Genomic DNA, 13,921 nt, shown 5'->3' on the forward strand with positions numbered 1-13,921 from the left:
GATGTGCGGCTGTTCCGCCAAAGCAGGCGGCGGCAGCAGGCTGCTGAGCAGCGAATGCTTTGGCCCACGCTGGTCCTCAGCGATTTCAGCACAGGACATTCTCTCGTATTTCACAGAATCCCAGACTGGTTTGGGTTGAAGAGACTTAAAGCTCATCCAGTTCCAACCCCCTGCCACAGGCAGGGACACCTTCCACTAGAGCAGGTTGCTCCAAGCCCGTGTGTCCAACCTGGCACTGCAAACCGCCAGCGTGGCCTTGAACACTGCCAGGGATGGGGCAGCCACAGCTTCTCTGGGCACCCTGTGCCAGGGCCTCAGCACATTCACAAGGAAGAACTTCTGCCCAAGAGCTCATCTCAATCTCCCCTCTGTCAGGTTAAAGCCATTCCCGCTTGTCCTGTCCCTACGTGCCCTTGTCCAAAGCCCCTCTCCAGGTTTCCTGTAGCCCCTTTAGGCACTGGAGCTGCTCTAAGGTCTCCCCAAGTCTTCTCCAGGTTGAACAATATCCTTATACAAGATCCTTCTTTCTTTAAAAAAAAAAAAAAATTTATTTCCACAGATGGCTTATATAGAGATCACCAGGGTTTCATCCGCTTTTCCATTTGAATCATTTTCTTCACAGTGTGCAGTCTCAGAGGGCCAGGAATGTGATTTTCGAAGCATTTTTACTCGATTTTCACATGTTTTTGAACTGGCAACTGAGGAAACATTACTTTGAGAACAAAGGCTTTGGCAGCAGGCGTGTTCGGGGCCTGATGACTCGTGTACTTCGTACTGACAACTCCAGAGCATCCCATTTCCTGTGTCCTGCTCCAAATCATCTTCTCTCGCCTCAATTGCTCGAGCTAGCATGTAGCTAACCTTTCTCTGATGAGCCAGAGCCTCCTCTTTGTCATTTACCTGAATATTTATTTAAAAAAAGGAAGAAAAGGAATTTATAAGCTAAGAAAAAAAGTATTTTGTGTAAAATGATAGTTAGATTTGCTCCCCAAAAGACTTATGATGAGACTTACGATGAATAGTTTAACAGAACACTAACCAGATCTATTAACATCTTCAGGATTTCATTAGGATTATCCAGCTCTTTAACTTTCTTGCCATCCGCCTCTGATGAGAGCAGGCGGGATAGTTTTTGTCCCAGACTGTTGATGTTCCCTTGTAACTTGACGCACCCTAAGGAAAATAGAAGTACATGAACTGTGGAATTACTGAGGAAGATAAAAACTTCCTCAAGAACTGTGTGAAACTGGATCCTGAGTAATTGCCTCTTAAACAGCAATGCAGTCTACAGCTTCTCTCATTATGTGTACGTAAAAATTAAATACATACATATATTCTTTGACATAAGTTGTTGAAGAGATCCTAAAAAGATTAAAATACACTAAATTTATGAAATGTATGTATCAGTATATAGAGCTTGGAAACAATGACTGTCAGTACTCTAAGGGGTGTGCTGTTTTAGAATGACATCCTGAGGGTGCTCAAGGAATCTAGGTTGAGGGAACTGGGGTGTTTAGTCTGAAGAGAAGACTCAGGGAGGACCTTACTGCTCTCTACAACACCTGAAAGGAAGATGAAGCCAGGAGGTGGCTGGTCCCTGCTCCTAAGGAACAAGTGATAGGAGAAGAGGAAACGGCCTCAAGCTGCACCAGGGGATGTTTAGACTGGATATTATGGAGAATTTCTTTCCTGAAAGGGTGCTCAGGCATTGGAACAGGCTGCCCAGGGCAGTGGTGGAATCACTGTCCCTGGAAGTGTTCACAAACTGCGTAGACGAGGCCCTCAGTGACATGGTTTAGTGGTGGCCTTGGCAGTTGGAGTTGATGATCTTGAAGGTCTTTTCCAAACCTGGTTGATTCTTGTGATTCCATGATTCTGAGACCCACCTCAAAGCAAGGCATGTCCAGGTCAATGACTAAGACAAATATATCTTGAAATGTCATTCCTAAATTCTGCTGTGGTTTAGACCATGACATAAGCACTTAAGTACTTCTCTTTATCCTTTGTCTTAAAGAATAAAAGGATCATTGGAATTCTTCTTCTTTTATAAAGGGCTTTGTAACTCACTTTCTAACACATGAAGTGTAAGAATAACAATAAATACTAATGTAGACACACATAGAATCATAGAATAGTCAGGGTGGGAAACGACCTTAGATCATCTAGTTCCAACCCCCCTGCCATGGGAAAGGAAACCCCACACTAGATTATGTCACCCAAGGCTCCGTCCAACCTGGTCTTGAACACTGCCAGGGATGGAGCATTTCCACTGCTTTGGGCAACCTGGGCCAGCGCCTCACAACCCTCACAGTAAAGAACTTCTTCCTTATATCCAACCTGAACTTCCCCTATTTAAGTTTAAACCTGTTACCCCTTGTCCTAACCCTACAATCCCCAATGAAGAGTCCCTCCCCAGCACCCCTACTGGAAGGCTGCTATGAGGTCTCCACGCAGCCTTCTCGTCTCCAGGCTGAACAGCCCCAACTTTCTCAGCCTGTCTTCATATGGGAGGTGCTCCAGTCCCCTGATCATCCTCGTGGCCCTCCTCTGGACTTACTCCAACAGCTCCATGTCCTTTTTATGTTGGGGACACCAGAACTGTACTCCAAGTACATGCATTATAAAAACCTACAATTGTCACAAACAGAAAAAAACCCAACCCCGACTATTTACTATGTCAGTGAAAGCTCAGTATATATATGTATTTTTTTTTAATTGCATTTCTCCTCCTTCCCTAACTTGTACATAGAGCTCACTTCAAAAAAAAAAAAAAAACCAAAACAAAAAACAAAACCCCCAAAACAACAACCAAAAAAAACCAAACCCCAAACCAAACCAAAAACAAAAAACCAAAACCCCAGCAAGTTAAATCATAGAATCACAGAATTAACTAGGTTGGAAAAGGCCTTTAAGATCATCAACAAGTCCAATTACTTGAGTTGTTGACAGCATCTAAAATGGTCAGGCTAAACTTGCCAGATGTTATCTTTTTTATGCTGTTCTCATAATAAACATCTTTAATATCCAGAATGTTATTTTCATTCTAGACTACAGTTTGTTTATTCCAGCAGGTTTTTAATCATGCTGGAATAAATCAGGTGGTACAGTTCATGAAAGTGCGATAAAAAAAGGTTACATTAAAAGCCTAGACTGGTAGCTCCAATGTAGTATTCATATATTCCACTTACACACATATACTCTACATTACACATGCAAAACTTCTGGTAGAAATTCCTCAACGACATGACACACTATTTAACGTATTTACAGTTTTGACATAACTTTGTTCCTTTTTTCCTCAACTCTTCATAAACCTCAGTTAGCAATTAAACCACAGCCGTACATCTAGTACAGTAAGAAAGTCTGCTTGTGCCACTTGTCACCCAACTTCTTTTGCAGTCAACCATTACAGATACATGGCATGTCCAGTTACCATCATCTTTCAGACGTCTCCAGTTTATAAATCTTGTTTCCTTCTTAATCTTTAACACTTCTGCAAGCCTCAGGGCTTGGTCCTTCCTCTGCGTTAGCTGCTGCTCAAATGCAATTCGGAAGGCATCTGCCATTATATAAGCTTCATCTTTACTCTTCTTCAGATTTTCACCCTGTTTTTAATCCAGTGAAAATTTAAGGTATATTAAGCAACTTGGAAGCAAGAGCAGATTTAAAATTTATATGTGGAGACAGACTGAAACCATCAACAGACAACTTTTAAATAAGTATAATCAAAGAAGTAGTAGAAACCAAACAAAGTGCTTCCTTGTCATGTTAAGAAATAGATTTTGAAATGTGTATTGAAGTCCTTACCCTTCCTTTTCTATGCACAGACACACTACCACTCATCTACACAGACAAGCTGCCAGCAATGACTGTTTATCTCTGGACATGCAGAAGAGCTTGAGCAGGGCATTAATGTCCCATGCCAGTTGCAAATTCTATGTCAGGGGTAATAACCTTGGTACTAAAGGGATATGACAGTACTTATTTTAAAAACAAGTCAGTCAACTGGAACTTCTGCAGTGGGACCAGGAGGATGGTTACCACATCTGTAGAGTCAAATACGAATTAGAAGAAAAATTCTAAAACTTAAACAGACTTCCACTGAATTAAAAACTTTAAGAGCTTGAAAATCATGTTATTGATTGAAGAGTGATACAAATATATAGTTTTCAGCCAGATCAGCTTCCTGACCCAGGTGGGTGAGCAGGCTGGTGAGTGCTGATGTCAGTGCAGGGGAGCGGTAGAATGCACTGCCAGGAAGGAAGGAAGGGAAAGGATCAGTGGCAGCCCGTGCTCACGCTGGGTATACACTTATGGAGTGCATGCATTTTCAGTGTTCTTTCCTCTTTTTTTTAGATTAAAAAATATGGGTGGAAAGAAAAAGAATGAGAAAAGGAATTATTTTTTTTTTTGATTGATACTGTAATCGGAGCTTTCTATCAGCAAAAGTTAGAGCATTACAAGCATTACAAACAAACTCTAATTCTGAGATGTACTCTTAGCTTAAAACACATCAGTTTGTGTAAGCTGCAGTAGAGCGTTTCTGCTTTACTTGGTTTTGAGCACAAGCATGCCTCTGCATGTTCACATTTAAGCCAAGCAGCGTTACCTCTTGCTTGAGATTAAGAAGTTGCTTTCTTGTTACAGCTGCCATTTTAGCACAGGGACAAGGCTGTCCCCCAGAAACGCTGCAGGTGCAGGCTCCAAGAACTGCCAACTGAAAATCCAGACCAAACCACCAGTTAAGTATCTAACTGCACATACAACAAAATCCAAGAGATTCCATATGACTAGCAAAAAAACATCCTGAAACTACAAATGGAATGTAAGAGTCAGGGGAAGCAAGCTGCAAAAGATTTAGGTGTGATTGCTTTTGACTCACAGTGACACACATGAAGTGTGTTTTTTCAGCAAGATAACCTAAAGGCAAAACCTATCAGCCTGTGTATGCTACTCCCTGAAGACTTAATTAGATTTTTTTTTTCATTTTTGCAAAAAGGTAAATAACTAAGCAAATGGATTAAGATTTAAGGAGTTAGGAAATAAAAAATAAGCATGCTAGCTTGTGAAAAATAGCCTGATGCTTCTTCTTTTTACTCTTTCTTTGCAAGATAGTCCACAAATTAGGAAGTTGATTAACAGGCGAGGGCATACTCTTATTAGATAAAAATAGGTCCTAAGAAACAGTTAAATAATCAGTAGGCAAAAAATTATCTATGTATTTTGAATACAAACATATCTCTGAACCAGCCATTTTGAAAAACATCCAAATTATACTTACTTCAAGACCTGTAAAATCTGTAATGTCACTTTTATTCAAGGACATGTTTTCCTGAACAACTTTCTGTTGTTTCACATCTAGCATGGCAAGAAATTCCAAGCACTGCTGATTCAGCACTATGAAATAAACAAAGGAAAGTGATTACAAAGTCTGCTGCTCTGATTTCTTAGCTTCTGAGTTTAACTACACAGAAATGACACAGTTCTATAAAGCATCAGTTTGGGAATATGATACAACTATGTAGACCTAGAAACTCAGATCCTAGTTATGTTTTCCCAGGCCAGTGAGATAACATAGATATACTTTCTTCATACCTGATCTACTTTTTAAGCTACGCATACCTAACTTCTCCTGTCATTTTTTATTTTTAAGAGAACAAAACCCAAACAAAACCAAACACAACTTTTCCACTGAAAGAGGGCTTCTGCATACCCATTAAAATCATCTACCACAAAGAGACTTATCCCAACAGAAAGCTTCCTTCATAGGTAAATCCTGCATTATTCCTGAGAAACAGTATATTAAGAGGAATAGCTGTTGGTGGGCTTACTTGCATTTTCGGCTTTAAAAGTTTTAACTTCTTCTGTTCTCATTTGCAATGCTTCCTTAAGAGCTGCATTTTCACAATATATCCTGTGGAAGTTAGAAAAAAGATGTATTATCTTTTAAAATATTTTAGATTAGGATTACAGGGAAGATTGAAATCAGAAAATCAAAACTGGAAAGACCTGAGTGTCCAGTTTGACAAGATATTATCCATGCAGCATTATACAAGTTGTTTTCTCACTTTTAATATTTTTTATTGAGAAAAATTGTAAAATTTTCCCATAACAATACGTGTACCAATAATAAGTACTATGTTGTTAGATCCAAATCTGCTAGCCAGGGGCCAGTACCCAACCTGACACTACTCCTAACCAACCTGTGTAGGTTCTATATAGGCTTGGTCTGACTGGCACTGACCCAAGGGTAAGGAAGCAGGTTTTGCCTGTCTAGTTCCTTGTTTTCCAGGGTTGCATATGGCTCTGCAGAGAGCAAAACCAGGAATCTCTGTGCTCATACAGAGGTTTCTCTTGCAATGCTGATAGCATGGCCTGTTCAAACAGGTTTGCCTTTTTCATGAAACCACACCCTCACACGAGCAATTTAAATGTGTCCATGTACATTTGACTGAATGTTTTTAAAAAAAAAAATAAAAATAAATCATTCAGCAACTTCAGATCTTAACAAGAGGTGAGTTTAAATACCAGTACCATTAGAATCTCAAAGAAATTTGTAATTATGAAACTCTGAAACACTTGAGAGAAATCTCTTTACTTCCTTGAAACAAAACTGTTATTGGCCATGTGACAAAAGGCCTTTGGTCTGAATTTGATAAAGTAAACTTCCTGTAGGCTGAATACTGTTCTCAGGAACAGCTGTTCTGCCAAGTGTTGCAACCTTAGAGCATTCAATATGCATTTATAACATGTTTTTCCTTGAGGTATTGAAATATTTCTTTCTTGAATAGAAAAGTGGCAATCTACCCTGTTCTTGCAAGACCCACTTGCAGTACTGTGTGCAGTTCTGGTGTCCCCAGCATAAGAAGGACATGGAGCTGCCGGAGCAAGTCCAGAGGAAGACACAAGGATAAAAGGCCTGGAGCACCTCCCTTATGAAGACAGGCTGAGAAAGTTGGGGCTGTTCACCCTGGAGAAGAGTGGGCTGCGTGGAGACCTTATAGCAGCCTTCCAATATCAGAAGGGGGCCTACAAGGATGCTGGGGAGGGACTCTTCATCAGGGACTGTAGTGGTAGGACAAGGGTTAATGGGTTTAAACTTAAACAGAGGAAGTTCAGGTTAGATATAAGGAAGAAGTTCTTTACTGTGAGGGTGGTGAGGCACTGGTACAGGTTGCCTAAAGCAGTGGAAATACTCCATCCCTGGCAGTGAAGACCAAGTTGGACAAAGCCTTGGACAACATGGTCTAGTGTGAGGTTTCCTTGGCCATGGCAGTGGGGTTAGATCTAGATGATATGATCCTCTTAAAATCCTTTCCAACCAAAAACCTTCTATGATTTGGTGCATCTCTTCAGCTGCCATAAATGCAGCATACTGCAAATTCGTGGTTTTGTTTAAATAGTAGCCTGAATTATTTCACTTGGATAAACGTAGGGAATATACATTCTTCTCATCCTGTTGTCCTGTTTTCTGACACCTGTATCAGAAAACATTTTTGCAAAGCAGACTTGAGCTTTTGGCTTGTGGTTTGCTGAAGCCACATCTGCAGTTTTCAATAGTTAATGCTCGTTTTTGTTGCTCCAAACTACCTGGCTAAACTTCCAAACTCATAAGTCAGGAAACCCAAGGGTTTTTTCACAAAGTATGCCTCAATTAATTAGGTAAGTAATTAAGTTAACAGGTGAACAAGATCAAGTATCTTAACAAAACTCCTCTTTCAACTGAATAGTTTGTAGACTTTTGGCTTATTCTTCGATTCAAAGTTTAAAGAAAAAAAAAGTAATTCTGATGGGTAGACTTCAGAGATATATCATTCCTACGTTTAAATAAGGGAGCCTGCTGGTCACTTTTTTCAAGGTCTTTTGCTGCATTATTAGTTTAGTGCTTAAGCATCTTCTGCTTGCCTTAACCTGCTGCCTATCCAGAGCAAATCTTATTTACACAAAGAACCAGTTGATTATCCTCTCTTAAAAGCATTCTATTTTACCTGTATGTGTGCTCACACCTTTAATGCAAGAAAAGAAAGCAATGATTAACCAGCAAATGGTATTTCCACACGCATGCACATACCTCATTTACATTGAAAGCAAAGAACAGTCTGGCTTCAGCTGGCTAGCATAATAATGTAATAGGATGTAATGAAAACTCAGCCAAGCAAAGCTAGAAGTTTCAACTGAAATATAAAAATGTGACTAGCATAAAAATTAAATAAATATTCAGATCTGGAAGGAAATTAGGAAAATACAAAAATCCCAAAAAATCCAATGAAGCAACCTTGGAACACAGGAAAGACATACAGCATTCAATGCAATTAAGAGAACTCAGAATACACAGTGTAAGTCAAATACCTGTCATATTTTTCTGTCCATGTGTCTTCTATGTTTTTAAGTCGATCCTGATCAAATTCAATTTCCCATTGCAAAATATTTATTTCCTGTGGAAACAAATCTGCAGTAGCTTATTACAAGCCTCCTACTGAATGGAAGAAGAGGAACTGCTGGTGCTGAGATTAGCAGTGGCAGAAAAGTAGGTGACCAATGACGATGCCAGTCTACAATACTGCTAAAAATACATTTGGTACCAAACACCAGAAAGTTTCTGGATCACTGATCTGTGGATTCCAGACAGTGTTGCATCAACTGATGCCTGTAGTGGCTTATGAGAGAAACAAACCCACACTGCCATACTGCCCTGCCCACTTACTGTTCTGTGGTAAGGTCACGCAGGAAGAGAAACAAAGCACAGAAATAAGTTTAACAACGTAGCTCACTGCACCTTCCTCCTCCTCCCCATCTTCCCTATGAAAATCAGGTACCCATTTCTTAGATTTATTGGGAAGTTCCAGCTTAATAACTAAGAAGAAGTGCAACTCGCTGTGAAAGATTGTGAAACTCACAACAAGAGACCAACAGAAAGTAAAGAGCTCTCATAACTTTCAGATACTGTTTGTACACACTATATATAGCATCAAGGCATCTAAATCAAAAGAGTGATACACTAACATTTTCCCTTTTTACTAAAAAGGAATAGTAACAGTTCAAGAAAACCCCCTGGAACTAACGGCAGATTTGTACTAATTTAAACAAACAGTCTGATAACCCAATATTAACAGCAATGAACTCTGTTCTTGCAGAGGTGTGAAGGAAACATGCACCCTTACCTTTTCTAAAGTTCTCTTTTCTTCCTCAGTCTTTTGAAGCATTGCTTTCGTGTGACTAGTGGCTTTATTAAATACTGCCTAAAAAAAAAAAAAAAAAGCAGAAATCTTTAAAATACTGTAATTAAGTTTAGTTAATTTGGCTTTAGACAAATTTTCAGTTTTACACTATAAGAAGTTCAAACTCACAGTTAAAAAGGAGCGTGCAGAATTACAAACACTAGCAACTTATTTGTAAGTCCCAGTGGGTTCCAGTTTCAAGTCACATAATGCTATGTTGCATAATAAACTTGGATTTCAATCCCAGAATATTTTCTATTGGAAAATGTAGCATTCATTTAAGATGACATCATTCTGTCTTCTTTAGGGCTCATCCACAAAATCAGCTTTTAAAAAAAACTTCGTTACAACATACCTAGACTTTGATCCAGGTGTAACTTACTATGAATGTCAGAGTAGAAACTGCAGAACTATAAATGGGTTATGCAAGCAGGCTAGAAAACAGGAACCGATTTCAACATAACCCACTGTGATAAGTAAAAGTATTAGAATCTGTGGACAAAAGACTGATCTAACATTTAATATATACTGTCCTCTAAGACAATGAATGGAGCAGTCAACTGAAAATACCTGCTTTGCAGCAGAATGTGTAATTTATGTATGTATGGCAAAATGTATAATTTAAATGACTGGAGAGAAAGCCTTATTCTTTTAACTTAAATAAATCCTCAAAGAACCTCAAAGATAAGACTAGAGAATTGCTACAACAGTAAAATTCTCAATAACCACAATAGTTTCATGAAGTAAAAGTAGCAAGTCGTAGAAGCCAAGTGTGTAGACACTTGCAGACTCAATACTTTAAACTAAAGTCCTGGGAAATACAGGTTCATGGGGGTTTGATATGGAGCGGTAGGAAGATTTCTTCTGTTTTTCTCCCTTTACCATAAATGATTTCTGAAGAACTCCTACCATGCTCTGCAGAATTCTTAGGGCTTCATCTTTTCCTTCAAGCTGTCTCCGAGACGCTTCAAGCTCAACTTTCAAAATGTCAACTTCCTAAAGCAAAACAAAATAGGTCCAACAAGTAAAACCCAAGGTAATCCTGTTAAAACTCATAAATGTAAAGAGTGCAATGTAAATTTGTCCTCTTCAAAAAAGTCTTGTGTTTCTATGCTATATGATTCTTTCCTGACAAGCAGCTTGCTTACAATAAAGAAACGTTAACAGTGCATGCTAGCACCAAATCCTTGAAGAATACTTGTAATTATTAGTCTTTCTGTTCTCCTCCAGAGTATTTGGAAAATAAACCACTGCAGTTTTGCCTTGCTAAGGAAGCTGTAAGTATCAGCATAGGTCCTGAGCTTTAAAATATGGAAGCAGAAGAGAGTACGATTTTCTTATATATGCAGTAGCAGATACTACAAATATATACTAAAATATAAATGCTCTATTAATATGACATACCCTAAATATATTATACAAAATATCTATAGTGTGAACATCATGTTACAACTGTTAGATTAAAACCGCTACTTGTCCAGAACAAAACAACAATCACACAGATTCCTGCTCCAGGTACCTGTCAGTCCTATCTTTATGCAACATTCCCCCCTTTAGAAGAAACTGTTTCCTTTTTTAGTTTCCAAGAATTCAAATGTATTGCTTTGTACACTTATCTTTCCTTAACCCCTATGTACGTCACTTGTTCACTTGTCATACAAAACTTTTTTCATAGTTCTTTCAGGCCTGTTACTGCAGCAATTGATACTGAAATTGTAGCTCAGAGCAGTGGCATTTGTTTTGTCTAATTGAAAATGAGTAAGGTTCCTTGACATTTTAACTTGCTGTGCACTGAAGGTTCTTAATGCTAAGAGAACTTGACAGTGACCTACCACAGGATATCCTGGGGTTAAAAAACATGGTACAGATGAAGTGGGTACCCTTACAACCGAAATCACCATGCTCTTTTCTGCCCAGACAGATGCCAACACATCAACACATTTAACCACAGTAAAATTAAAATGCAGGATTTAACTACCTTTCAGTAAAAATCCAGATTAAAACCCCAAAGACTACTTTGTTTACACTGAAGATTTTCAGGTCCCAAAGCTTAATAAAGAAAAGAAAACCTGCTAGAAAAGTAGTATGATCCTTTTAATATTACCTACATCTCTGCATCTTTCAAAACACTTCCCCCTCTCCCCGCAAACAAAAAAAAACAAACCAAAAAAAAAAAAGAAAAAAATTCCTGGCATAAAACTGAATGAGGCTTCCAACTACTGCAGGGGTTACAAGAACCTGAATCCATCACTGACCCTGGACATGCCAAGATCTTCAGCTAAACCAACACTCTGCTACGTTAAAAGGAAACGCAGATTTCAACAACAGCACACTTGGCACAGTTATTTACCTCTAAAGCCTCCCGAAGTTGTTGCTTTAGTTCTTCATTTGGCACTTCAGTATTAGATTCTGTAAGATTGGTAGGAGATACTAAATGGTGAGATACTGTAACGTTTACAGAAGTTAACAGAAGAAAACATGAGAATTTGGTTTACCCTGAAAACAGGTAACATTCAGAGGTATATTTTTTCTTCAGGAGCTAATTAAAAGACTTAAGAAATACATAAATACTAAGCTCAAACACACTGTTTCACAGTTAAAGTGAAATGGGGAAAAAAAAGTCATATATAAAGAGACCTAAAATAAGGACATTTTAGAATTTAAAAGACAAAAAACAAAACCAACCCAAAAACAAACCACAAAACTACAAAACCACCACCAACCAACCAAAAGAACAAAACAAAACTGCCATCTTGATAAATAAAAAAAAAAAAATAAAATTTTTCAGATTCTTTTCAGATTGTAACTTTTAAACAACCACAGTCAACACAACAGCATCTATTTAGAATCAATGGCAATTTTCAAGATTGGAAGATGGTATGTTAGCGGAGTATCCTACAAGATCCAATATTCCTCTACACAAGAAGTTACTACTTCTCTTAAACTAAGCATGTTAAGATGCAGCCTCCTATTAAATCCAAGTCAGGATGCACGTGGACTTTTGTCATGCTTTCGTGGATGCTGCTGTTTGATAGACCTAGATCTAAAACAAGCATCACACAAAGACCAGCATAAGGGCAGTGAAACCAACAGGAATTATGCTGTTTTCCTGACATCTTTGCACAGAAGATGCTGAAATCAGTGAAGAATAAATACGTGACTTTGCTTACTGCAGTCATAGTGGGGAGTTGTTCTGAAGAAGAGAAATAAGCAAGTTATACAGAAATACTTAAGTCAAAAAACTAAAAATGGCTAAAAATGTAAGGGAAAGCAACTGACATTTAATGAACAGCACTGCCTATATTTGATTTTATCTACAGCAGTATTACCTTCACCAAAAAAAAAAAAAAAGAAAAATGAATGCCAACACCAGAGAACCGAGAGGTGCAGATTCCAAAAACAACTTTTTAACCTCAAAAATATGCCAAGAGCAAATGGCATTTTGAATATTTAGCCAGAAGCTTTCACAGAATCACAGACTGGTTTGGGTTGGAAGGGACCTTAAAGCTCATTCAGTTCCAACCCCCTACCATGCAGAGACACCTTCCACTAAACCAGGCTGATCTAAGCCCCGTCCAACCTGGCCTTGAACAGTGCAGTGATGGGCAGCCACAGCTTCTCTGGGCAACCTGTTCCAATCATAGAACCTCTAGCAAGACCACTTAAACAGGAATCCAAGGAAGTCCATTCAATTTCCTATCTAGAGAAAACCAACGCTGTCCCTCACTACAGGATGCTCTTTTCTAAACATCACTTCCAAAAGCAAAACTAAACACTTTTAAAATGGTCATTTTACACAAAAAGGGCCACAGCCTCTCTCACTGAAAAGCAATTCTGCTGTCAAACGTTTTGGAAGGAAGGTGTGGGCACAGAGACTACTATGCCTCTCCTACTGAGACACTAACAGCAGTCTTAGGGGCTGTACTGGATCCCAAGCAGGCATGAAGTGCCTTGGAATCCTCGAGGCATCTCCAAGTGTTTCGGCACATGCTTTGACTTGAACTTGTGGACACCTTGTGAAGCAAATGAACTGCCTAGTTTTGCTAACAGGTATTTTTCTCATGGTAAATAATAAACACACAAAATACTCTTACCACAGCTATGCTGTCGTGTGGAACTAGTAACAGGCTTTTTGGATGATCCACTGTAAAAACTGTTCTGTTTTGAGCCAGGAAGAGCTGCAGCATCACTTTCTTCCACTCTATTTGCTGACAAGAGAGAATGACAAGCCTTTCCAGATCCCTTCCTAGATTTAAATGAATAGTTGTTCTGTAAATTTTCCCCTTCATAAACACCTCCAGGTCTTCTTCCGAGGCCGTTTCCCAAGTCTCCACATGCCATGTCATCCTCTTCTGCTTCCTCCATCTTCTCTTCGTGAGTTTTGGTTGGTCGTCTTGTTTTCTGACGTAGAGCACTTCACGTACCGGCGATGTGAACAGCACCTCCCGCAAAACACGGATTTTATCTAGAAAAAAAACAGGAAAGCTCGGTAATGAAAGCAAGCAGAACATAAAAGTTAAAAATCTGAAGGTGCTGGTGCGCAGCCGCTCCCAGAGCGGGCTCAGGCTGCCGGAAAACACGGCTCCAACCACACGGTGAAGCTTTAGAGCCGTGGGACCGCCCGTGGGGAGCGGGTGAGGCGGTAGAACCTCTTCGGGGCGTTCTCCTCTTCGTCCTCCCCGGTCCCCAGAGCTCCCGACCAG

General features: G+C 39.3%; 1 protein-coding gene across 1 annotated transcript; it reads right to left on the reverse strand.

The window, feature by feature from the left end:
* Window positions 1-564: 564 nt before the first annotated feature.
* Window positions 565-13,583, reverse strand: CCDC125 (coiled-coil domain containing 125). Its single transcript, XM_010024994.1, has 11 exons — window positions 13,313-13,583; window positions 11,569-11,627; window positions 10,128-10,214; window positions 9,162-9,239; window positions 8,350-8,435; window positions 5,832-5,914; window positions 5,282-5,397; window positions 4,610-4,717; window positions 3,434-3,605; window positions 1,040-1,173; window positions 565-900 (listed from the first exon to the last, which is right to left on the reverse strand). Exons 1-11 carry the CDS (start codon window positions 13,581-13,583, stop codon window positions 565-567), a joined length of 1,530 nt encoding a protein of 509 aa, XP_010023296.1.
* Between the last annotated feature and the right edge of the window lie 338 nt (window positions 13,584-13,921).

Source organism: Nestor notabilis, unplaced genomic scaffold, assembly GCF_000696875.1.
Source record: "Nestor notabilis isolate BGI_N333 unplaced genomic scaffold, ASM69687v1 scaffold18202, whole genome shotgun sequence".
Lineage (NCBI taxonomy): Eukaryota > Metazoa > Chordata > Aves > Psittaciformes > Psittacidae > Nestor > Nestor notabilis.

Excerpts from the sequence above, each read along its gene's own strand:
- CCDC125 (XM_010024994.1), bottom strand. The coding sequence starts at position 13,583 with ATGGAGGAAGCAGAAGAGGATGACATGGCATGTGGAGACTTGGGAAAC. Across the intron at positions 5,915-8,349 it reads TGGACAGAAAAATATGACAG|GATATATTGTGAAAATGCAG; the intron begins GTATTTGACTTA and ends TAACTTCCACAG. Across the intron at positions 901-1,039 it reads TGAAGATGTTAATAGATCTG|GTAAATGACAAAGAGGAGGC; the intron begins GTTAGTGTTCTG and ends ATAAATATTCAG.